Source organism: Crinia signifera, chromosome 3 (genome assembly GCF_055691185.1).
Source record: "Crinia signifera chromosome 3, ASM5569118v1, whole genome shotgun sequence".
NCBI classification, from domain to species: domain Eukaryota; kingdom Metazoa; phylum Chordata; class Amphibia; order Anura; family Myobatrachidae; genus Crinia; species Crinia signifera.
In genome coordinates this window covers 324,481,942-324,507,820 of record NC_139219.1, presented here as the reverse complement: position 1 = coordinate 324,507,820, position 25,879 = coordinate 324,481,942, and the positions used below count along the sequence as shown (strand labels likewise).

Sequence of the window (25,879 nt, the reverse complement as noted above, 5' to 3'; positions counted from 1 at the left end):
TCACCCTTGCCGGCTCTGACTCCGGCAGTAATGTATTGCTGACCCATTTACTGCCTCTTCCAGCCCCTCACTGTAACTGGCAGCATCTCTGCAGCTGGAGATGCTCTGCTCCGCTGCACACGGGATGTGCGTCCTGTTACCTGGCTGTGTTCTGTAACAGCGCATATACGGGGGGGGGGGGGGGGGGGGGGGGGGGGGGGGGGAATCTGTCACTTACCCTTCCCAGCCACTGTCACCTTTCCTCACTGTGACTCATCTGTAATGTGTCCTTCCCAATACCTCTGTATTATTTGATATATCTGTCATACCCAGGCTCATCCCTATGTAATATACCTGTCACGCCCGGCCTCCGTTCCTATGTAATATATCTGTCACACCCGTCCTCAGTCCCTATGTAATATATCTGTCACACCCGGCCTCCGTCCCTATGTGATATGTCTGTCACACCCGGCCTCCGTCCCTATGTGATATATCTGTCACACCCGGCCTCCGTCCCTATGTGATATATCTGTCACACCCGGCCTCCGTCCCTATGTGATATATCTGTCACACCCGGTCGCCGTCCCTATGTAATATATCTGTCACACCCGTCCTCCGTCCCTATGTAATATATCTGTCACACCCGGCCTCCGTCCCTATGTAATATACCTGTCACACCCGGCCTCATCCCTATGTGATATATCCATCACACCCGGCCTCCGTCCCTATGTGGTATATCAGTCACACCCGGCCTCCGTCCCTGTGTAATATATCTGTCACACCCGGCCTCCGTCCCTATGTGATATACCTGTCACACCCGGCCTCCGTCCCTATGTGATATATCTGTCACACCCGGCCTCCGTCCCTATGTGATATACCTGTCACACCCGGCCTCCGTCCCTATGTGATATATCTGTCACACCCGGCCTCCGTCCCTATGTGATATATCTGTCACACCCGGCCTCCGTCCCTATGTGATATATCTGTCACACCCGGCCTCCGTCCCTATGTGATATACCTGTCACACCCGGCCTCCGTCCCTATGTGATATATCTGTCACACCCGGCCTCTGTCCCTGTGTGATATATCCGTCACACCCGGCCTCCGTCCCTATGTGATATATCCGTCACACCCGGCCTCCGTCCCTATGTGATATATCCGTCACACCCGGCCTCCGTCCCTATGTGATATATCTGTCACACCCGGCCTCCGTCCCTATGTGATATATCCGTCACACCCGGCCTCCGTCCCTATGTGATATACCTGTCACACCCGGCCTCCGTCCCTATGTGATATATCCGTCACACCCGGCCTCCGTCCCTATGTGATATACCTGTCACACCCGGCCTCCGTCCTTATGTGATATACCTGTCACACCCGGCCTCCGTTCCTATGTAATATACCTGTCACACCCGGCCTCATCCCTATGTAATATATCTGTCACACCCGGCCTCCGTCCCTGTGTAATATATCTGTCACACCCGGCCTCCGTCCCTATGTAATATATCCGTCACACTCGGCCTCCGTCCCTATGTAATATACCTGTCACACCCGGCCTCCGTCCCTATGTGATATACCTGTCACACCCGGCCTCCGTTCCTTTGTAATATACCTGTCACACCCGGCCTCCGTCCCTATATAATATATCTGTCACACCCAGCCTCCGTCCCTGTGTAATATATCTGTCACACCCGGCCTCCGTCCCTATGTAATATATCTGTCACATCCGGCCTCGTCCCTATGTAATATATCTGTCACTTCCGGCCTCATCCCTATGTGATATATCTGTCACACCCGGCCTCCGTCCCTATGTGATATATCTGTCACACCCGGCCTCCGGCCCTATGTGATATATCTGTCACACCCGGCCTCCGGCCCTATGTGATATACCTGTCACACCCGGCCTCCTTACCTATGTGATATACCTGTCACACCCGGCCTCCGTCCCTATGTGATATACCTGTCACACCCGGCCTCCGTCCCTATGTGATATATCCGTCACACCCGGCCTCCGTCCCTATGTGATATACCTGTCACACCCGGGCTCCGTCCCTATGTGATATATCTGTCACACCCGCCCTCCGTTCCTATGTGATATATCTGTCACACCCGGCCTCCGTCCCTATGTGATATATCTGTCACACCCGGCCTCCGTCCCTATGTAATATGTCCGTCACACCCGGCCTCCGTCCCTATGTGATATATCCGTCACACCCGGCCTCCGTCCCTATGTGATATATCCGTCACACCCGGCCTCCGTCCCTATGTGATATATCTGTCACACCCGGCCTCCGTCCCTATGTGATATACCTGTCACACCCGGCCTCCGTCCCTATGTGATATATCTGTCACACCCGGCCTCCGTCCCTATGTGATATATCTGTCACACCCGGCCTCCGTTCCTATGTAATATACCTGTCACACCCGGCCTCCGTTCCTATGTAATGTACCTGTCACACCCGGCCTCATCCCTATGTAATATATCTGTCACACCCGGCCTCCGTCCCTGTGTAATATATCTGTCACACCCGGCCTCCGTCCCTATGTAATATACCTGTCACACCCGGCCTCCGTCCCTGTGTAATATACCTGTCACACCCGGCCTCCGTCCCTGTGTAATATATCTGTCACACCCGGCCTCCGTCCCTATGTAATATACCTGTCACACCCGGCCTCCGTCCCTATGTGATATATCTGTCACACCCGGCCTCCGTCCCTATGTGATATATCCGTCACACCCGGCCTCCGTCCCTATGTGATATATCTGTCACACCCGGCCTCCGTCCCTATGTGATATATCTGTCACACCCGGCCTCCGTCCCTATGTGATATACCTGTCACACCCGGCCTCCGTCCCTATGTGATATATCTGTCACACCCGGCCTCCGTCCCTATGTGATATATCTGTCACACCCGGCCTCCGTTCCTATGTAATATACCTGTCACACCCGGCCTCCGTTCCTATGTAATATACCTGTCACACCCGGCCTCATCCCTATGTAATATATCTGTCACACCCGGCCTCCGTCCCTGTGTAATATATCTGTCACACCCGGCCTCCGTCCCTATGTAATATATCTGTCACACCCGGCCTCCGTCCCTATGTAATATATCCGTCACACTCGGCCTCCGTCCCTATGTAATATACCTGTCACACCCGGCCTCCGTCCCTATGTAATATATCTGTCACACCCGGCCTCCGTCCCTGTGTAATATATCTGTCACACCCGGCCTCCGTCCCTATGTAATATACCTGTCACACCCGGCCTCCGTCCCTATGTAATATATCTGTCACACCCGGCCTCCGTCCCTGTGTAATATATCTGTCACACCCGGCCTCCGTCCCTATGTAATATACCTGTCACACCCGGCCTCCGTCCCTGTGTAATATATCTGTCACACCCGGCCTCCGTCCCTGTGTAATATATCTGTCACACCCGGCCTCCGTCCCTATGTAATATACCTGTCACACCCGGCCTCCGTCCCTGTGTAATATATCTGTCACACCCGGCCTCCGTCCCTGTGTAATATATCTGTCACACCCGGCCTCCGTCCCTATGTAATATACCTGTCACACCCGGCCTCCGTCCCTGTGTAATATATCTGTCACACCCGGCCTCCGTCCCTGTGTAATATATCTGTCACACCCGGCCTCCGTCCCTATGTAATATACCTGTCACACCCGGCCTCCGTCCCTGTGTAATATATCTGTCACACCCGGCCTCCGTCCCTGTGTAATATATCTGTCACACCCGGCCTCCGTCCCTATGTAATATACCTGTCACACCCGGCCTCCGTCCCTATGTAATATATCTGTCACACCCGGCCTCCGTCCCTGTGTAATATATCTGTCACACCCGGCCTCCGTCCCTATGTAATATACCTGTCACACCCGGCCTCCGTCCCTGTGTAATATATCTGTCACACCCGGCCTCCGTCCCTGTGTAATATATCTGTCACACCCGGCCTCCGTCCCTATGTAATATACCTGTCACACCCGGCCTCCGTCCCTGTATGATATATCCGTCACACCCGGCCTCCGTCCCTATGTGATATATCTGTCACACCCGGCCTCCGTCCCTATGTGATATATCTGTCACACCCGGCCTCCGTCCCTATGTGATATACCTGTCACACCCGGCCTCCGTCCCTATGTGATATATCTGTCACACCCGGCCTCCGTCCCTATGTGATATATCTGTCACACCCGGCCTCCGTTCCTATGTAATATACCTGTCACACCCGGCCTCCGTTCCTATGTAATATACCTGTCACACCCGGCCTCATCCCTATGTAATATATCTGTCACACCCGGCCTCCGTCCCTGTGTAATATATCTGTCACACCCGGCCTCATCCCTATGTAATATATCTGTCACACCCGGCCTCCGTCCCTGTGTAATATATCTGTCACACCCGGCCTCCGTCCCTATGTAATATATCTGTCACACCCGGCCTCCGTCCCTATGTAATATATCCGTCACACTCGGCCTCCGTCCCTATGTAATATACCTGTCACACCCGGCCTCCGTCCCTATGTAATATATCTGTCACACCCGGCCTCCGTCCCTGTGTAATATATCTGTCACACCCGGCCTCCGTCCCTATGTAATATACCTGTCACACCCGGCCTCCGTCCCTGTGTAATATATCTGTCACACCCGGCCTCCGTCCCTGTGTAATATATCTGTCACACCCGGCCTCCGTCCCTGTGTAATATACCTGTCACACCCGGCCTCCGTCCCTATGTAATATATCTGTCACACCCGGCCTCCGTCCCTGTGTAATATATCTGTCACACCCGGCCTCCGTCCCTATGTAATATACCTGTCACACCCGGCCTCCGTCCCTGTGTAATATATCTGTCACACCCGGCCTCCGTCCCTGTGTAATATATCTGTCACACCCGGCCTCCGTCCCTATGTAATATACCTGTCACACCCGGCCTCCGTCCCTGTGTAATATATCTGTCACACCCGGCCTCCGTCCCTGTGTAATATATCTGTCACACCCGGCCTCCGTCCCTATGTAATATATCTGTCACACCCGGCCTCCGTCCCTATGTATTATATCTGTCACACCCGGCCTCCGTCCCTATGTAATATATCTGTCACACCCGGCCTCCGTCCCTATGTAATATATCTGTCACACCCGGCCTCCGTCCCTATGTGATATACCTGTCACACCCGGCCTCCGTCCCTATGTAATATATCTGTCACACCCGGCCTCATCCCTATGTAATATATCTGTCACACCCGGCCTCCGTCCCTGTGTAATATATCTGTCACACCCGGCCTCCGTCCCTATGTAATATATCCGTCACACTCGGCCTCCGTCCCTATGTAATATACCTGTCACACCCGGCCTCCGTCCCTATGTAATATATCTGTCACACCCGGCCTCCGTCCCTGTGTAATATATCTGTTACACCCGGCCTCCGGCCCTATGTAATATACCTGTCACACCCGGCCTCCGTCCCTGTGTAATATATCTGTCACACCCGGCCTCCGTCCCTGTGTAATATATCTGTCACACCCGGCCTCCGTCCCTATGTAATATACCTGTCACACCCGGCCTCCGTCCCTATGTAATATATCTGTCACACCCGGCCTCCGTCCCTGTGTAATATATCTGTCACACCCGGCCTCCGTCCCTGTGTAATATATCTGTCACACCCGGCCTCCGTCCCTATGTAATATACCTGTCACACCCGGCCTCCGTCCCTGTGTAATATATCTGTCACACCCGGCCTCCGTCCCTGTGTAATATATCTGTCACACCCGGCCTCCGTCCCTGTGTAATATATCTGTCACACCCGGCCTCCGTCCCTATGTAATATACCTGTCACACCCGGCCTCCGTCCCTGTGTAATATATCTGTCACACCCGGCCTCCGTCCCTGTGTAATATATCTGTCACACCCGGCCTCCGTCCCTATGTAATATACCTGTCACACCCGGCCTCCGTCCCTATGTAATATATCTGTCACACCCGGCCTCCGTCCCTGTGTAATATATCTGTCACACCCGGCCTCCGCCCCTATGTAATATATCTGTCACACCCGGCCTCCGTCCCTGTGTAATATATCTGTCACACCCTGGCCGTCCTTCATGACAGTTATTCTCCATGTTGGTCCCAGCGTATAGCACCCTCCTAGTGCTGCATGATTCTGTTTTCTGGATCCTTCTGTACCGGTCCCTCTGTGTCTCCAGTCCAGTATCTCATACACTGTCTCTCTGGTTCCTCCCCCGCAGCTATGTCTGTATTGCCATGGAGGCTCTGGACCAGTTGCTGATGGCGTGCCACTGCCAGAGCATCAACCTGTTCGTGGAGAGCTTCCTGAAGATGGTGGCAAAACTGCTGGAATCGGACAAGCCAAACCTCCAGATCCTGGGCACGAACTCGGTGAGTGACTGTGGGGGAGATACTGCAGAATGTGTCAGGGTTTGTCTGACCCTGTGTCTGGTGCTGTAAGGTACATTGAATTTTGGGCATGTTTCAATGTTTTCCTGCTGTTTTCCTTACTCCATCTGCTAAGAGTTTGTTCTGCTGCCTGCGCTGCATCTAGAGAGGGAGATTTGCTGACCTCTGGCATCTCTGCTGACCACATGACCCATCTAGCCTCTTAACACGACCTTACATGACCTGGCTATACTATCTTCGAAAAGCCCTTTCATCGCCATACATTACATTTCATTACATCATATGATAGTGTTCCTTATTCATGTTACACCACAAAGTAGTGTCCTGTATTCACATTACATCACAATAGTGTTCCTTTTTTATGTTACATCACACAGTAGTGCCCCATATTCACCTTACATCACATGATAGTGTTCCTTTTTTTATGTTACACCACACAGTAGTGCCCCATATTCACATAACATCACAGGATAGTGTTCCTTATTCATGTTACACCACACAGTAGTGTCCCGTATTCACATTACATCACATGATAGTTTTCCTTATTCATGCTACACCACACAGTAGTGTCCCGTATTCACATTACATCACAATAGTGATCTTTATTCATGTTACACCACACAGTAGTGTCCCGTATTCACAGTACATCACAGGATAGTGTTCCTTATTCATGTTACACCACACAGTAGTGCCCCATATTCACATTACATCACATGAGAGTTTTCCTTATTCATGCTACACTACACAGTAGTGCCCCATATTCACATTACATCACATGAGAGTGTTCCTTATTCATGTTACACCACACAGTAGTGCCCCATATTCACATTACATCACATGATAGTGTTCCTTATTCATGCTATGCCACACAGTAGTGCCCCATATTCACATTACATCACATGATAGTGTTCCTTATTCATGCTATGCCACACAGTACCTCTTTACCTTATACACATTATACCTGTCTCAGTCAGTTGCTGCCCACTGTCAATGGGAGCTGTCCCTATGCTTGGAATAGTTTGCCTCTGCCTAGGGACGGCTCTGTGCTACATTATGATTGGCTCGTTTCTAAGGGGTTTTCACAGATTTTCAACCATTGCTTGCTTTACCATCCATGTGGGCTACGCTTGGGAATTTTTTTTTTTCTGTATGTCGTTTTTATATGTATTTTTTCAAATATTTTCACATATATATTTAGTCAACGCTTGGGAATAGTAACCTTTCCCAATGCCTCACGAGCGCAACGAGGCTGCAAGGGGCGGTGACATATGATGAAACACAGAAAATGACATCCGATAAACTCAAGGAAGCACCACATCTGTCCTTGTTATCCTTCACAAACAAAATACAAAATCCCCAATTTTGCTCATAACATGTGAGAGCTGAACATCGCCCCCACATTTATCTGCACCCCTGCACCCGACTGCAGCAGATTAGCTTTATGTTGTATGATATGTTGGTGCTGCGGGGAGGGAAGAACAGATGGGAACTCTGAGGTTGTGTAAACAATCTACTGTCTCCCACAGAAATAAATGTATCCGAAAATAGAAGGAACAGTACAGACAGTGTCGTCCTATTAACACAAAGGAAGAAAACAAAATGCAGTATGGCCGTTATTGTCTCTTTTAGTGTGACAAAGGGCTCGATACTATTGTACGTGACAACAATCCCGCGGGTGCGAGTCATCGCAAAAGCCGGCACACTTTATGGCTGCCTGAACCTGCGCAACAGTGTTCGCTGCCGCATGACAGCTCCTATACCCGCTACACAGACACTGATACTTTTTTAAAAATGTGTTGTTAAATTATTGGATGCATTCTTGCAGGAGAGGGATCTTACGATCCCCCTCCCGCAAGCTCCATCTTCAGGAACTGACACTGTGGGCATTCCCAGGGCCTCATGAAATGGGGTGCGATTTTGTGTAATGTGCAATTTTTTTGTCAAAAACTAAAAAGAAAATTGCTCGGTTACCGCATATCACCCATACGATAGGGTGGGATTTAGGTAAAATTTGCACGTTTTGTCAAATCGCACATCCAGAGGTTTTTCATGCCTGGGGAACTGCAAGTCCCAGCGGGCCCTTTAATGCTCCGTCTGCTGGTACTTGTGATTTTCCAAGTACCAGCATGCGGGGGAGGCTTGCTGAGACTTTGCTTCAGCCATGGCTCTTGGTTGGTCTGGGGTGGGGACTCTTTATTGATGGGGCCCCCTCTCCCCCAGGAACCCCAGCCAGGGTTGACCAGTTGTGGAGTAATGGTACGGCCATGGGCACTTGTGTAAAAGTGGGATCCGATACGATTTGCTGGCGGTCGGGATCCCGGCGGTCGGAATCCCGACACTGGCATCCCGACCGCCGAAATCCCGACAAGGGGGGGACATGGATCGCCCCCCCTTGCGGGCTCGCTGCGCTCGCCATGCAGCGGGCCCGGTGCCTCGCTGCGCTCGGCACGCTATTTTATTCTCCCTCTATGGGTGTCGTGGGAGAAAGTTTCGGGATTTCGGCGGTCGGGATTCCGACCGCCGGCAAATTAACTGCATCCCGTAAAAGTGACCCCTGGCTGTGGCATGACCTTACTGACTGGTGGAGCCCGGTGCTGGTTATAACAATATGCGGGACTCCTACATCTTTTGTTCCCTGTGTTTTTGGAACCAGGACTGGTTCAAGAGCCCGGTGAGGGTTGTTAAAATATAGGGGAACCTCATCCTCTTTTCCCCCCCTGCAGTTTACAACCAGGACTGGTCCAAGAGCCCGGTGGGGGTTGTTAAAGTACAGGGGAACCTCATCCTCTTTTCCCCCCTGTAGTTTACAACCAGGACTGGTCCAAGAGCCTGGCGCTGGGTACACTTAGAAGGGGGGACCCCACGCCATTTTTATGTTTAACATAGTCCCCAAAAAATCGCACATTCCTGTTACTAAAAATTTTACCGGAAAATGCAATCGATTTCTGGTCTTCCTTTGAAAATTGCTCCCAAGTAAAATGAGCAATTTTTGGTCACCTAAAGTATTAACCGTCCGTTAATCGCAGGCACTCCTTACTGCGAGAGGTACATGACACTAACACCATCTCTGGGTAAAACACGTTCCGTATCAGTCGCCAGCGACCTGCTCCCTCTCCCTCTTCTCCCTCTTACACCGCACTTCATTATATTGATGAATCTTCCGACACGAAATCGCTGACGGACGCCTGCGAGCGCTGCATTAAAGACAAACAGCAGAATCCATCTATGCTCCGGCCTTCGCTGAAACCTTTATTTACTGGTGTGATTATGTGTGCGATCAGGGATTCGTGTCCCCCCGGCACTCTGTCACCGCAGCGCAGTCCGGGCCGTAACTGTGTACAAACAGCGTCTGATCGCTGACATTATTTCACAGCGCTCCGTGATCAGCCAGGGCCTGTTCTCCATGCCTTGTAGTTACAGTACGTACGCTGGATGCCCACCAGCAATACGGCACAACAGCCAGCTTGTGCTCATCGCCAGGAGGAGGCTCGTTTGGATCTGTGCCTGGTATTCAGCCAGCTGGGACGCTAACCTGGCACAGGCTATTTGAGTTAGAAGAGATGAGTCACTGGTGCTGAGATGCCAGGAGACAGAGGATGGATCTAGCACCGGCTCGGCGGCGGCTGCAGCACTGCGGCTGATTACCAATAGTGCAGGGAAAGCAGGATTACACCATGGGTTATCCTATTGTTCTCCTCCTGCAGTTCCCACATTCCTCCCTATTGTCATGTAAATCACCTCTCAGCACCAGAAAGGGCAGGAACGCAGGGGGACAGACAGAATCGCTAATCGTGGCCGGAACAGTTGTCAGTTTGTCACAGTGGATACGCACAATAAGGATACAATTAACAATGTCATCTTGTATATGGTTCAGCGTGTACCCACTATATCGTTAACGGTACGTGCTGTCTCCTGAACATGCATCACATCTTACACTATCGACAGCAGCTGCAGGTATGGTGGGGGTCCGAGTGACGTCACTGAGCGATTTTAAGCTTGACCTAGGAGGTGACTGCCTGGTGTCATCGGAAGTTCTCATCCAAATCCTTCCAGCAGAAGGCCCTGAACATGCTCCTCGTGCCCACACTGTGCCCAGCTTACACCTCTCCTGGATCTGACCACTTTTTTTCTTAGACACCATGTCCTCTGCCGCCTCTGTTATGCAACTTTGCCATATCTTGCTCCCCTGACCCACTTTGTAGTGGCCAACCCCCTTTTTGGGCCCCTGGGACCCCCACGGGTTCAGGATTTGGGGTCTTAGTGGTTGTGAACCTAAACTGGACCCCACAAAGCCAACTCGTGTAGGTCCAACAGTGTCCGAATACATACCAGACAGACAGATACCAGACATGGAAGAGGTTTGGAGATATCTGTTTCCCCCGGGTTATGACTCCGCCCATTGTCCATCTTTCATTAGGTCATAACAGTAGTGTGATGTCATCTCATAGCAATCATAGAGATTAATGCATCTTGCTGAGCCAGTGTCTTATAACGGGTGCCGGACACGGTCCCGACAGTCCAAGACCCCCATAGAGGGAGAATAGAATAGGTGGTGAGCCTGGCGAGCGTAGCGAGCCCGCAAGGGTCTTTGTTGCCCTCGCCATGCTGTCTGTGTCCGGGCAGGTGGGATCCCGACATCAGGCTAATGACTGTCGGGATCCTGACTGTCGGAACCCTATACCACACCCCTTATAACAGCCAAATACCGTATAATCAGACAGCAAGCGTTCAGGTGATTCAGGTCATACAAATGCTAACCAAGCTAGAACACACAAGGGGCTGATTCAAAACCGCTCGCTAAGCAGCAGTTGGTTGCTGCTAGTGGCACTGCTTAATGCCGCCTGGCCTCTGCACATCTTTTATTATCTAAGCATGATTGGTCGTAAGTGTCAGAAACTATATTTGCAAAAGAAATCTTGGTGCTGCTGCTTAAACACTCTGACATTCCCACCCTGTGGTTCCTGGTAATAGGAGACTGATAGTGCCATCTACTGGGTATAGTTGTGAACTGCAACAACAAAATAGCTTCTCCTTTGCACCCTTTCTCCAATAAAGCTCAATTCTCCCATGAAGCATTTGGTATTAGGAAGCAGAGGTCCCCTTACGCACCAGCTGCCAGCTCCTGTGTACCCATGTGTACCACTGCTCGGACCTCGGGATATGTGTTCACTGGTCTCTATATGAAATCCCATCATACAAGTATACCTACGTACCCCCCAAACATTTTGACATAAAAAAATGGGGCATCATATTGTAAGTGTTGCTCCACACTGACCAAGGGTGCCCATAGAGGGGGTTCCTTGTCCCTAAAAATCCTCCCTGGTGCTGAAAATGTACAAATGTGTTCATACGCGACGTGTCTTTTTTTGCATCTTTTTCCATTAAAATGTGTCTTATTTGTACCACCTGAGTGAACAGTGCACACAAACAGCTTCTGCTGATTAAAATGATGATATGCAGCATGCCTATATTCATTGTGTGACTGGGGTTGTAGCTGCAGAAGAAGTGGAACATTACAGTGTTTTCCAGTATTTGTATGTCCGGAATTCATTTAGCAAGTAAGCTCCTTTGACGTCCCTCTATGGCAGGGGTGTCAAACTCAAATTCATCAGGGGCCGCATCAGCAGTTTGGTCACCCTCAAAGGGCCGGTTGTTTCTGTAGGACTATGTGTCCACTCTTTATTATCATAAATTATTGTCACTGCATTCAATTATTGTATACTCAGCAGTAGCGTTTCCCTCCTGCTATTGCTGTGAACTGCAGTGCATTAGGGCACACGCTGCCTGCACAGGGGGGCAGCACTCAGTCTTAGGGCATATGTCCTGCTTATTATCATGGGACACAGCAATTAATGATGGGCTGCAATGTGCCAGTGCACACACACACACATAGGCAGAGAGTTTGACACTTACCCGCTCTGATGCGTCCACTCCAGTCTGAGCTGCTCCACCACCAAGGACACAGCTGCGCTCTCACACAGGCGCATTTCCCCCTCCCTCCTGTGAGTAGCGCTCCTCGCACTAGCTATCCAGGAATGGGGGGCAGCGCGCTCCCGGTCATTGTGCAGTGCACACTCAGCAGTAAGTGACCTGGAGCACACAGCAGCAGCAGCACCATTCACCATGACGGACCTGCTCTTTCCTCTCTCTGGCTCCTATACAGCAGGTGGGAGCGGAGGAGGGGTTGACGACCGGCGGCACTGCGCTAGAGGGCAGACGTTCTCTGGCTTGTAGGCTGCCGCGCCTGCGCTGAAGAGGCGGCTTTCTTGTTTAAAAAAAAAAAATCGAGAATAAAAGGTGAAGGCTGGCGGCGGCTGCGCGGGCCACATGAAGAGGTCTGGCGGGCCGGATTTGGCCCGCGGGCCTTGTGTTTGACACCCCTGCTCTATGGCTTCATAGTCCCATCTATACTCTGTAACTTTCACTGGTCTCAAGTGTTGCTGTATGAGTGAATACTGAGTAATATAAAAATATTCATAAATATACAGAGGAGATTCATTGTCGCTTGTGTCTGAATACAGGAATACGAGGAGGAAATGTTTTCCTGCATTATACACAGTGCACTCAGCATATCAGCGTCCCAGCAGGGGGCAGCACTGTGCGTGACTTTTACCTATCCCCTCTCCTTTGTGCCTTCCTCTGTATAACAATGTATCATCCTAACAATACGCTGTTTCCTGCTCCCATGGAGGGCCGATTGTGTGCGACGGACTGACACAAAAGCACCACACAAGGCAGAGCAGCGCGGATGTTGTGAGATCCTGACACAGCTGTGTAATTATCACATCATCTCCCAGTGTGACTGCAGAAGTCGATCTGTCACCACAATTGCGAGTTGCTATGTGACAGGAGGAGAGGAGTTGGGTCCCATCGCCTGTACGCCAGGCCCGGATCTTCTGTAGTTTGCATGACAGCAAATGGGATAATTACAGATGTCATTGCTGACTGCCGAGTTGTGAACTTGTCACTAAGTATTACACACTTGTCATAAACACAGAACTGCGCAATAAAGAACATTTCCTGGATAGCTTAGTGGTGTCATTCAGGATGACATCATCCTGTGACATACAGTAGCACTGAACCGTGCGCACAGGGGGACAGTCATTCACTATTGATGACATCCACACCACAAATGCCCTCTGGGTGTCGATCACCCTGCGAGCAGCGAGCGAAAGCTACTGTAGCCTTCACTCGCTGTCTTCAGGCGGACGGCGCGCACATGCAAATTTGCAGCCCACCTGAACAGGCCTGAATCGGCCTCAAAATCATTACATATCCCATGTTCCCACATCTTTCCGAAGCTCCCTTTCTGTTGGATTTAAAACTAAAGCTCCTAACTGCCATGCTATAGACTGCTTGAAAAATGAAAACGAGGAGCTGATTGGCTGGCACTTTATCTCTGTCCACTTTATCTCTTCAGTGCTTAGTACGTAGGGGGTTATTCAGATCTGACCGCTGGGCTGGTACTTTGCAGAGCACTGCAGCTGGGTAATCACCACCCAACCAGAGTGAAATCCCGCCCTGCGCAAGACAGCATTGCGAATAGAAGCAAATCCATTCACAAGTCGCTCACCATGTAATGATTCCCCAGTGTGTGCAGTGTGTGTGTAGCCCAGGACTTACTCAGCGGCTGTGATAGAATCAGGGTGATCGGGGGCGGAGCTGATGTCACATGACTTCCCCTCACACACCTGGCCACGCCTGCGTATTCCCGGACAGTCCCTGATAACAGCCGCTCACCATGTAATGATTCCCCAGTGTGTGCAGTGTGTGCGTAGCTCAGGACTTACTCAGCGGCTGTGATAGAATCAGGCTGATCGGGGGTGGAGCTGACATCACATGACTTCCCCTATAACACTGGCCACGCCTGCGTATTACCTGACACTCCCAGGAAACATCCGGTTACCACACGCGAACACCGGCTTCCAGTCAATAAACTTGTGTATGGCCAGCGCTAAAATGAAGTAGCAGAATTTTAGCGCAGGGCGGCCTCACATATGCGTTCTACGGGCCTTACGAATGCACAATCTAGCGATAATCGGCCAGCCTACAAATTCACAGCCCTGCAATCTGGTCTGAATACATTTCTAACACTGACCTTCGATAAGCACATGTTGCACTGTGTGTGTGTGTGTGTGCGTGTGTGTGTGTGTGTGTGTGTGTGTGTGTGTGTGTTGGGGGGATTTAGATTAGGGAAGTCATAGCTAAACATGTTTGCACCTCTTATATTGCAGCGTGGATTGTGCACAGTTCCTATAGAATAAATATAGCAGGTCCGCACGCTACGTATGAGCGAGTCGCAGACTGACTGCGCCTTTGTTGTCTTGCAGTTTGTGAAATTCTCCAACATCGAGGAAGACACGCCATCCTACCACCGCAGCTACGACTTCTTCGTGTCCCGCTTCAGTGAGATGTGCCACTCCAGCTGTGAGGATGTGGAGATCAGGTCTAAGTGAGTGCCAACGTCATGTCCTGCGCTACCCTGGCATGGGCTGTGGCAGGGGGTATGGATGGGAGACATTTGTCCTCATACGGGATACATACTGGTGGGTGGGGACGCCGCTGGTCATAATACCGGTGCTGGCATCCCGAAGGAGGGAATCCCGACTGGGGTCAGGTAGGAATGGATACAATGCAGTACATTCTAGTGCCTGATATACAGTGCAGTACATTCTAGTGCCTGATATACAGTGCAGTACATTCTAGTGCCCGATACACAGTGCAGTACATTCTAGGGCCCGATATACAGTGCAGTACATTCTAGGGCCCGATATACAGTGCAGTACATTCTAGGGCCCGATATACAGTGCAGTACATTCTAGGGCCCGATATACAGTGCAGTGCATTCTAGGGCCCGATATACAATGCAGTGCATTCTAGGGCCCGATATACAATGCAGTGCATTCTAGGGCCCGATATACAATGCAGTGCATTCTAGGGCCCGATATACAATGCAGTGCATTCTAGGGCCCGATATACAATGCAGTGCATTCTAGGGCCCGATATACAATGCAGTGCATTCTAGGGCCCGATATACAGTGCAGTACATTCTAGTGCCTGATATACAGTGCAGTACATTCTATGGCCTGATATACAATGCAGTACATTCTAGTACCTGATATACAGTGCAGTACATTCTAGTACCTGATATACAGTGCAGTACATTCTAGGGCCTGATATACAGTGCAGTACATTCTAGGGCCTGATATACAGTGCAGTACATTCTATGGCCTGATATACAATGCAGTACATTCTAGTACCTGATATACAGTGCAGTACATTCTAGTACCTGATATACAGTGCAGTACATTCTAGGGCCTGATATACAGTGCAGTACATTCTAGGGCCTGATATACAGTGCAGTACATTCTAGGGCCTGATATACAGTGCAGTACATTCTAGGGCTTGATATACAATGCAGTACATTCTAAGGCCTGATATACAGTGCAGTACATTCTAAGGCCTGATATACAGTGCAGTACATTCTAGTGCCTGATATACAGTGCAGTACATTCTAGTACCTGATATACAGTGCTGTACATTCTAGTACCTGATATACAGTGCAGTACATTCTAGGGCCTGATATACAATGCAGTACATTCTAGTACCTGATACAAAGTGCAGTACATTCTAGTACCTGATATACAGTGCTGAACATTCTAGTACATGATATACAGTGCCTGATTTAGATGTGTTTGCTTACATGGAAAAAATAATTAAAGTTTAGTTAAAAGCCTGTCAAAATGACAGGTTCCTCAATTTATTTTCAATTCGAGCTGTGATCGTTTTTACGCTCACTTTGAGCGGTGACAGTTTTTAGAACACAAACTCTCCACCCCCGGTCCCTATCTGCTCCTACCTCCAATCTCTGTCTTCATAGCTCCCTCTCTCCATAGCCAGCAAGTCTGAAACAGATCAGTGTCCCTGCAAAAAGTGCTTTCACTTTCTGTTATTTAGCACATAAAGAAGTTATTTGGTCCGTCGAGTGTCTCTAGTGGTCAGTGGCGGTACCTCACCTCATAGAGGTGAGGCGTATGATTAGCACACGTGTGTTCATCCGTTGTCTGAGTGTTTGCAGACTAGCCGTAGTGCCCCGTACATTATCCTATATATGCCTATGGTCTATATCTGGGGTAGCCAACCCTAGTCCTTGACAGCTACCAACAGTGCATGTTTTCCAGGTCTCCTCACAGAATCACAAGTGAGCTAATTAGCTCCATCTGTGTATCTTTTAAAATGTGTCAGTGATTAATGATTGCAGCTGTGCAGCAGCTAGGTTGTCTGGAAAATGTGAACTTTTGGTAGCTCTCGAGGGCTAGGGCTGGCTACCACTGGTCTATATTGTACCTCACACTGTCCCGTTGTGCTGGTCACCCGTCTGCTTACCATCCCCTTACATACCCTTCTCTTTTCTGTGTCTATAAGGATCCGAATGGCGGGCATCAAAGGGCTGCAGGGCGTGGTCAGAAAGACGGTGAACGACGAACTTCAGGCCAACATCTGGGACCCGCAGCACATGGATAAGATAGTGCCCTCGCTGCTGTATAACCTCCAGCACATGGAAGATACGGAGAGGTAACGCATGGTGGGGGAGTAGATAGGCGTGGCATAGCTATGCTCCACCCACAGATGGGCCTTATTATGTTTATGCCCCATTTCTGATGCCAATCTTGCTGGCATTATGGATCTCCTTACTGGCACTGACCTCCGGGTGTGACCTGTGCCCAGTTCCTCCCACCGGCCCATCTTAGTGCCCTCATACACTGATTTCCTCTGCTGCCCAGGCTCTGGTCCCAGCCACCCAGGTTCTGCCTGATTGTAACTCCTCACACCCCCCAGCCTGTGCTAACTGTGCCTGTGTTCCTGCCTGCGGCTCAGCCTTCTGTCCTGTGCTCGTCCAGCATTGGCTACTATCTCTGTACCTGTTTGTTTCTTGCATCCCTAGCTCTGTCGGTTCGCCTGTGTTTTTGCACCTGTCTGCCTTGCCTGTCTCGTCCTTCTCCATTGTCCTGGGTGCAGCTATGACCTGGCAGCCACAGAGCACTGGAGGGCTTATCCTGATGGGGAAAGGGGCTGCCGTAGGTGGAAGACCCTTGAGGTATGTCCTCAGGTCCCCGGAGCAGTACAGCCTGTTATATCTGTCTGTTAACACTGTGTAGGCCGTGGCCCATTATACTTGTTGTCCTGGTTCTGGTCCTCGCCTGTTATTGCCGGTACAGATCTTGCCGATTACTTTAATACCTGTACCTCTATAACCTGTACCTCTCTGACCTGTAGATCCATGACCTCTATGACCTGTACCTCTCTGACCTGTAGATCCACGACCTGCACCTCCACGACCTGCACCTCCATGACCTGTACCTCCATGACCTGCACCTCTATGACCTGCACCTCCTTTACCTGTACCTCCTTTACCTGTACCTCCTTTACCTGTACCTCCATGACCTGTACCTCCATGACCTGTACCTCCATGACCTGTACCTCCATGACCTGAACCTCCATTACATGTACCTCTATGACCTGTACCTCCATTACATGTACCTCTATGACCTGTACCTGCATGACCTGTACCTCCATTACCTGTACCTCCATGACCTGTACCTCCATGACCTGTACCGCCATGACCTGTACCGCCATGACCTGTACCGCCATGACCTGTACCTTTCCTACCTGTACCTCCACAACCTCTACTCCTATTAACTGTACCTCCATGTACTTGTACATCTTTGACCTGTATGTCTATGACCTGTACCTCCTTTACCTGTACCTCCATTACCTGTACCTCCATGACCTGTACCTTTCCTACCTGTACCTCCATTACCTGTACCTCCATTACCTCTACTCCTATTAACTGTACCTCCATGTACATGTACATCTTTGACCTGTACCTCTATGACCTGTACCTCTATGACCTGTACCTCCATGACCTGTACATACTGTATTATCTTCCAATTGCTACTTGTCCCAATCTTTAATGTTTTACCTATCCTTACCTTATCCTAGTCCTTCTTGTACCTCTATGACCTGTACCTCTATGACCTGTACCTCTATGACCTGTACCTCTATGACCTGTATCTCTCCTACCTGTACCTCTATGACCTGTACCTCTATGACCTGAACCTCCATGACCTAAACCTCCATGACTTGTACCTTTCCTACATGTACCTCTATGACCTGTACCTCCATTACCTCTACTCCTATTAACTGTACCTCCATGTACTTGTACATCTTTGACCTGTATGTCTATGACCTGTACCTCCATTACCTGTACCTCTATGACCTGTACATACTGTATTATCTTCCAATTGCTACTTGTCCCAATCTTTAATGTTTTACCTATCTATCCTTACCTTATCCTAGTCCTTCTGGCTCAGCTTTGTACATTTCCACCCCTATCCATCCCTCTCCCCCTCCAGCACAGATCTATACATCTTATCATCCCACCCCTATCTGTCCCAGCACAGCTCTCCAGCACAGTTATATATGTCTTACCATCCCACCCCTATCTGTCCCAGCACAGCTCTCCAGCACAGTTATATATGTCTTACCATCCCACCCCTATCTGTCCCAGCACAGCTCTCCAGCACAGATCTATACATCTTATCATCCCACCCCTATCTGTCTCAGCACAGCTCTCCAGCACAGATCTATACATCTTATCATCCCACCCCTATCTGTCCCAGCACAGCTCTCCAGCACAGTTATATACGTCTTACCATTCCACCCCTATCCATCCCTCTCCCCCTCCAGCGCAGATCTATACATCTTGCCATCCCACCCCTATCTGTCCCAGCACAGCTCTCCAGCACAGTTATATACGTCTTACCATCCCACCCCTATCTGTCCCAGCACAGCTCTCCAGCACAGATCTATACATCTTATCATCCCACCCCTATCTGTCCCAGCACAGCTCTCCAGCACAGTTATATATGTCTTACCATCCCACCCCTATCTGTCCCTCTCCTCTCCAGCACAGTTATATACGTCTTACCATCCCACCCCTATCTGTCCCTCTCCCCTCCAGCACAGTTATATATGTCTTACCATCCAACCCCTATCTGTCCCTCTCCCCTCCAGCACAGTTATATATGTCTTACCATCCCACCCCTATCTGTCCCTCTCCCCTCCAGCACGGGTCTATACGTCTTACCATCCCACCCCTATCTGTCCCTCTCCCCTCCAGCACAGTTATATATGTCTTACCATCCCACCCCTATCTGTCCCTCTCCTCTCCAGCACGGGTCTATACGTCTTACCATCCCACCCCTATCTGTCCCTCTCCTCTCCAGCACGGGTCTATACGTCTCACCATCCCACCCCTATCTGTCCCTCTCCCCTCCAGCACAGTTATATACGTCTTACCATCCCACCCCTATCTGTCCCTCTCCCCTCCAGCACAGGTCTATACGTCTTACCATCCCACCCCTATCTGTCCCTCTCCTCTCCAGCACAGTTCTATACGTCTTACCATCCCACCCCTATCTGTCCCTCTCCTCTCCAGCACGGTTCTATACGTCTTACCATCCCACCCCTATCTGTCCCTCTCCTCTCCAGCACAGGTCTATACGTCTTACCATCCCACCCCTATCTGTCCCTCTCCTCTCCAGCACAGTTCTATACGTCTTACCATCCCACCCCTATCTGTCCCTCTCCTCTCCAGCACGGTTCTATACGTCTTACCATCCCACCCCTATCTGTCCCTCTCCTCTCCAGCACGGTTCTATACGTCTTACCATCCCACCCCTATCTATCCCTCTCCTCTCCAGCACAGTTCTATATGTCTTACCATCCCACCCCTATCTGTCCCTCTCCTCTCCAGCACGGGTCTATACGTCTTACCATCCCACCCCTATCTGTCCCTCTCCTCTCCAGCACGGTTCTATACGTCTTACCATCCCACCCCTATCTATCCCTCTCCTCTCCAGCACAGTTCTATACGTCTTACCATCCCACCCCTATCTGTCCCTCTCCTCTCCAGCACAGTTCTATACGTCTTACCATCCCACCCCTATCTGTCCCTCTCCTCTCCAGCACAGTTCTATACGTCTTACCATCCCACCCCTATCTGTCCCTCTCCTCTCCAGCACGGGTCTATACGTCTTATCATCCCACCCCTATCTGTCCCAGCACAGCTCTCCAGCACAGGTCTATACGTCTTACCATTCCACCCCTATCTGTCCCTCTCCTCTCCAGCACAGTTAAATACGTCTTACCATCCCACCCCTATCTGTCCCTCTCCCCTCCAGCACAGTTATATACGTCTTACCATCCCACCCCTATCTGTCCCAGCACAGCTCTCCATCCTGCTGTAAGTGACAGAGTAGAATACCTTTTATAAATCAGAACAAAAGAAAAGCAAAAGACCAACTGTGCAAGTGACTTTGAATATATATATATACTGTACTGTATGTGCCTGTTTCTTATCAGGTGAATGAATGAATGACTGTGTGACCTCTGCCTTCCTGTACTGTTTGAGTCCCCTGCTACATTTCTGCGGCCTTGGTACAGATGTCTAACTGCTTATGCAGCCTATAGAATAAGCTATTAACAAATCTAACGTAACAATTCCGCTTAACCTAATAACAGAAGCATCATCCTTAGCTACCAACTCCCTGCCGGCACCATGTGACCACTCATAACAATAACCACATATAGGGCCCTGGGACCCCTCCAAGGCAGGATAGACATCCATATCTGTGCATGCTCGGCTCTGATTGGTCGCTACAGGCACCACCTCCATATATCCACACTGGAAGGTTTGATGAATCCCCCCAGTAATCATAGCTTTGGTGCCACATCTCTCCAGTGTAAACCAATCAACCTAAGTCGTTCTTGCAGCAAATTTGTCTACAGTATTATAATACTGCTGCTGATTTATGCGTTTACCGTGTCTCCCGCGGTTTGTAAAGGTTGCGTTTGCCAAGATTACCATGAATGTGGCCTACACTGACACACATGACGGTACAGGAGGTTTACGTAAGACTAGTTCATGCAGTAGGCAAAAATATTACAGCACAGCGCGTCACATTGTTCTACGCGCCGGCGTGCAACATTGCGCTATTTGTCAGCCCGCCCCCATCTGCGGTCCAAATGAAAGAACAATACAAAATAAATCCCATTGCTATAGGGCTGGATGTTAAAGTGCCCTCTAGGGGTGAGGGTGAGTCACTGCATGACATGTTTCTTGTCACTTTCAGCCGATCGCCATCTCCCCTGCAAAGCACAGAGAAAGAAAAGGAGAACCCAGCGGAGCTCGCCGAGAGGTGTCTGAGAGAGCTGCTGGGGAGGGCGGCCTATGGGAACATCAAGAACGCCGTAAAGCCGGTCCTCATGTAAGTAACCTGTCAGACGCATATCAGAAACTCCTCCAATCCGGTGTACAGGCTCAGCATTTCCCCTGTGGTCAGCATGCTGATCGGTGGTTGGCTGCAGCTATCCACTAATCAGAGTGCAGCATTCTTTAGCTGCCTCCCATCCTGCAGCCAGACAGTGACTAACGGTCAGCATGCTAATTGGTGGTTGACTGCAGCTATCCACCAATCAGAGTGCAGTATTCTTTAGCTGCCTCCCATCCTCCAGCCAGACAGTGACTAACGGTCAGCATGCTGATTGGTGGATTTGCTGAATATGTCAAAGTTATCTAACTTACAAGCAGACATAATAACTGTGTTTTCTAATTGAACATCATAGACAAAAAGGGATTTATAGATAAATTAAAAGGCAAAAATGTAATACAGAATCGTATGATGCTGACTTTTTTTGTTATGCTGTTGCTTCCGGGATGTTGCTGATTAAACGTTGAATTTAAACGTTGTATTGTCATGGGCGATGGGCCAGCCGCAATATGGTGGCCAGATTAATATCACTACACAAGTATCTGTGGTTGGTATTATTACCCAGCATGCCTCTCACCCCAGTATATTCTGTGTCTTCAGGCACCTGGATAACCATTCTCTGTGGGAGCCCAAGATCTTCGCTGTGCGATGCTTCAAGATCATCATGTACTCAATACAGGTAGGAGTGTCTGATCTGTATGTATAGCCATGTCTGTACACAGCAGTGGGAGTGTCTGATCTGTATACTGTATACACAGTATATATAGCCCTGTCTGTACGCGGGAGTGTCTGATCTGTATGTATAGCCCAGTCTGTACACAGCAGTGGGAGTGTCTGATCTGTATGTATAGCCCTGTCTGTACGCAGGAACGGGAGTGTCTGATCTGTATGTATAGCCATGTCTGTACGGGGGAGTGGGAGTGTCTGATCTGTATGTATAGCCCTGTCTGTACGCGGGAGTGTCTGATCTGTATGTATAGCCCAGTCTGTATACAGCAGTGGGAGTGTCTGATCTGTATGTATAGCCCTGTCTGTACGCAGGAGCGGGAGTGTCTGATCTGTATGTATAGCCATGTCTGTACGGGGGAGTGGGAGTGTCTGATCTGTATGTATAGCCATGTCTGTACACAGCAGTTGGAGTGTCTGATCTGTATGTATAGCCATGTCTGTACACAGCAGTGGGAGTGTCTGATCTGTATGTATAGCCCTGTCTGTACGCGGGAGCTGGAGTGTCTGATCTGTATGTATAGCCATGTCTGTACACAGCAGTGGGAGTGTCTGATCTGTATATATAGCCCTGTCTGTACGCGGGAGTGTCTGATTTGTATGTATAGCCATGTCTGTACGCAGGAGCGGGAGTGTCTGATCTGTATGTATAGCCATGTCTGTACACAGCAGTGGGAGTGTCTGATCTGTATGTATAGCCATGTCTGTACGGGGGAGTGGGAGTGTCTGATCTGTATGTATAGCCCTGTCTGTACGCGGGAGCTGGAGTGTCTGATCTGTATGTATAGCCATGTCTGTACACAGCAGTGGGAGTGTCTGATCTGTATATATAGCCCTGTCTGTACGCGGGAGTGTCTGATCTGTATGTATAGCCCTGTCTGTACGCAGCAGTGGGAGTGTCTGATCTGTATGTATAGCCCTGTCTGTACGCGGGAGTGTCTGATCTGTATATATAGCCCTGTCTGTACACAGCAGTGGGAGTGTCTGATCTGTATGTATAGCCCTGTCTGTATGTGGGAGCAGGAGTGTCTGATCTGTATGTATAGCCCTGTCTGTACGCGGGAGTGTCTGATCTGTATATATAGCCCTGTCTGTACACAGCAGTGGGAGTGTCTGATCTGTATGTATAGCCCTGTCTGTACGCGGGAGCAGGAGTGTCTGATCTGTATGTATAGCCATGTCTGTACGCAGGAGCGGGAGTGTCTGATCTGTATGTATAGCCATGTCTGTACGCAGCAGTGGGAGTGTCTGATCTGTATGTATAGCCATGTCTGTACACAGCAGTGGGAGTGTCTGATCTGTATGTATAGCCATGTCTGTACGCAGCAGTGGGAGTGTCTGATCTGTATGTATAGCCCTGTCTGTACACGGGAGCTGGAGTGTCTGATCTGTATGTATAGCCATGTCTGTACACAGCAGTGGGAGTGTCTGATCTGTATATATAGCCCTGTCTGTATGCGGGAGTGTCTGATCTGTGTATATAGCCCTGTCTGTACGCAGCAGTGGGAGTGTCTGATCTGTATGTATAGCCATGTCTGTACGCAGCAGTGGGAGTGTCTGATCTGTATGTATAGCCATGTCTGTACGCAGGAGCGGGAGTGTCTGATCTGTATGTATAGCCATGTCTGTACGCAGCAGTGGGAGTGTCTGATCTGTATGTATAGCCATGTCTGTACGCAGCAGTGGGTGTGTCTGATCTGTATGTATAGCCCTGTCTGTATGCGGGAGTGGGTGTGTCTGATCTGTATGTATAGCCCTGTCTGTACGGGGGAGTGTCTGATCTGTATGTATAGCCCTGTCTGTACGGGGGAGTGTCTGATCTGTATGTATAGCCCTGTCTGTATGCGGGAGCGGTAGTGTCTGATCTGTATGTATAGCCCTGTCTGTATGCGGGAGCGGGAGGGTCTGATCTGTATATATAGCCCTGTCTGTACGGGGGAGTGGGAGTGTCTGATCTGTATGTATAGCCCTGTCTCTACGGGGGAGTGTCTGATCTGTATGTATAGCCCTGTCTGTATGCGGGAGTGTCTGATCTGTATGTATAGCCCTGTCTGTATGCGGGAGCGGGAGTGTCTGATCTGTATTTGTAGCCCTGTCTGTATTCGGGAGCGGTAGTGTCTGATCTGTATGTATAGCCCTGTCTGTATGTGGGAGCGGGAGTGTCTGATCTGTATATATAGCCCTGTCTGTACGGGTGAGTGGGAGTGTCTGATCTGTATGTATAGCCCTGTCTCTACGGGGGAGTGTCTGATCTGTATGTATAGCCCTGCCTGTATGCGGGAGTGTCTGATCTGTATGTATAGCCCTGTCTGTATGCGGGAGTGGGAGTGTCTGATCTGTATGTATAGCCCTGTCTGTACGCGGGAGTGTCTGATCTGTATGTATAGCCCTGTCTGTATGCGGGAGCGGTAGTGTCTGATCTGTATGTATAGCCCTGTCTGTATGCGGGAGTGGGAGTGTCTGATCTGTATGTATAACCCTGTCTGTATGCGGGAGTGGGAGTGTCTGATCTGGATGTATAGCCCTGTCTGTATGCGGGAGTGGGTGTGTCTGATCTGTATGTATAGCCCTGTCTGTACGCGGGAGTGTCTGATCTGTATGTATAGCCCTGTCTGTATGCGGGAGCGGTAGTGTCTGATCTGTATGTATAACCCTGTCTGGACGTGGGAGTGTCTGATCTGGATGTATAGTCCTGTCTGTATGCAGGAGTGGGTGTGTCTGATCTGTATGTATAGCCCTGTCTGTACGTGGGAGTGGGTGTGTCTGATCTGTATGTATAGCCCTGTCTGTATGCGGGAGTGGGTGTGTTTGATCTGTATGTATAGCCATGTCTGTACGGGGGAGTGGGAGTGTCTGATCTGTATGTATAGCCCTGTCTGTATGCGGGAGCGGTAGTGTCTGATCTGTATGTATAGCCCTGTCTGTACGCGGGTGTGTCTGATCTGTATTTATAGCCCTGTCTGTATGTGGGGGGACTGACATGCATGGGTGGATGTCAGGATGAAGGAAGTGATATTACACTAGCAAAAAAGTAAAATAAGCTCCTCCTCAGAATGAAGGTTCTCAGCTGTCTCCTACCTGCGACAGGTAAGAGCCACGCATGAAGGGCATTAATGTACTTCTTCATTGCTGCCATGTGTGCGCCATGTGTCTGTCAGATACGCCCTGGATGAGAGTGCATCTAAACAGCAATTACTGTCAGGTGTAGTTGGTTTTGGAATTATTGTCACTTCTTGTTCCATGTGGAGGGTAAATTGTGTTTTAGTCTTTATACATTGATAATTTATTAATGAGTAAGACATCTTATGGGTCCGAATCAGCCCCGTCCCCAATGCTGGGGGATTGCACATGCTTATAGGCGTAAATGCGCATGTGCACCCTCCCCCCGCGAAATTCCCATCCGCCGTGGCACTCGCTG

At 49.9% G+C, this 25,879-nt stretch overlaps 1 protein-coding gene across 4 annotated transcripts in view; it reads left to right on the top strand.

Annotated features, from left to right (window-relative positions):
- The window catches only part of EFR3B (EFR3 homolog B), a 160,492-nt gene that overhangs the window by 92,411 nt on the left and 42,202 nt on the right, over positions 1 to 25,879 (top strand). For 3 of the 4 annotated variants that reach the window (XM_083178812.1, XM_083178814.1, XM_083178813.1), the window contains 6 exons: positions 6,232 to 6,382; positions 14,731 to 14,852; positions 16,826 to 16,975; positions 17,346 to 17,498; positions 21,598 to 21,732; positions 22,336 to 22,414. In XM_083178812.1, coding sequence (XP_083034938.1) covers positions 6,232 to 6,382; positions 14,731 to 14,852; positions 16,826 to 16,975; positions 17,346 to 17,498; positions 21,598 to 21,732; positions 22,336 to 22,414 — 790 coding nt within the window. The remainder of the gene's footprint in view (positions 1 to 6,231; positions 6,383 to 14,730; positions 14,853 to 16,825; positions 16,976 to 17,345; positions 17,499 to 21,597; positions 21,733 to 22,335; positions 22,415 to 25,879) is intronic. The other variant, XM_083178815.1, reaches the window with a different exon arrangement.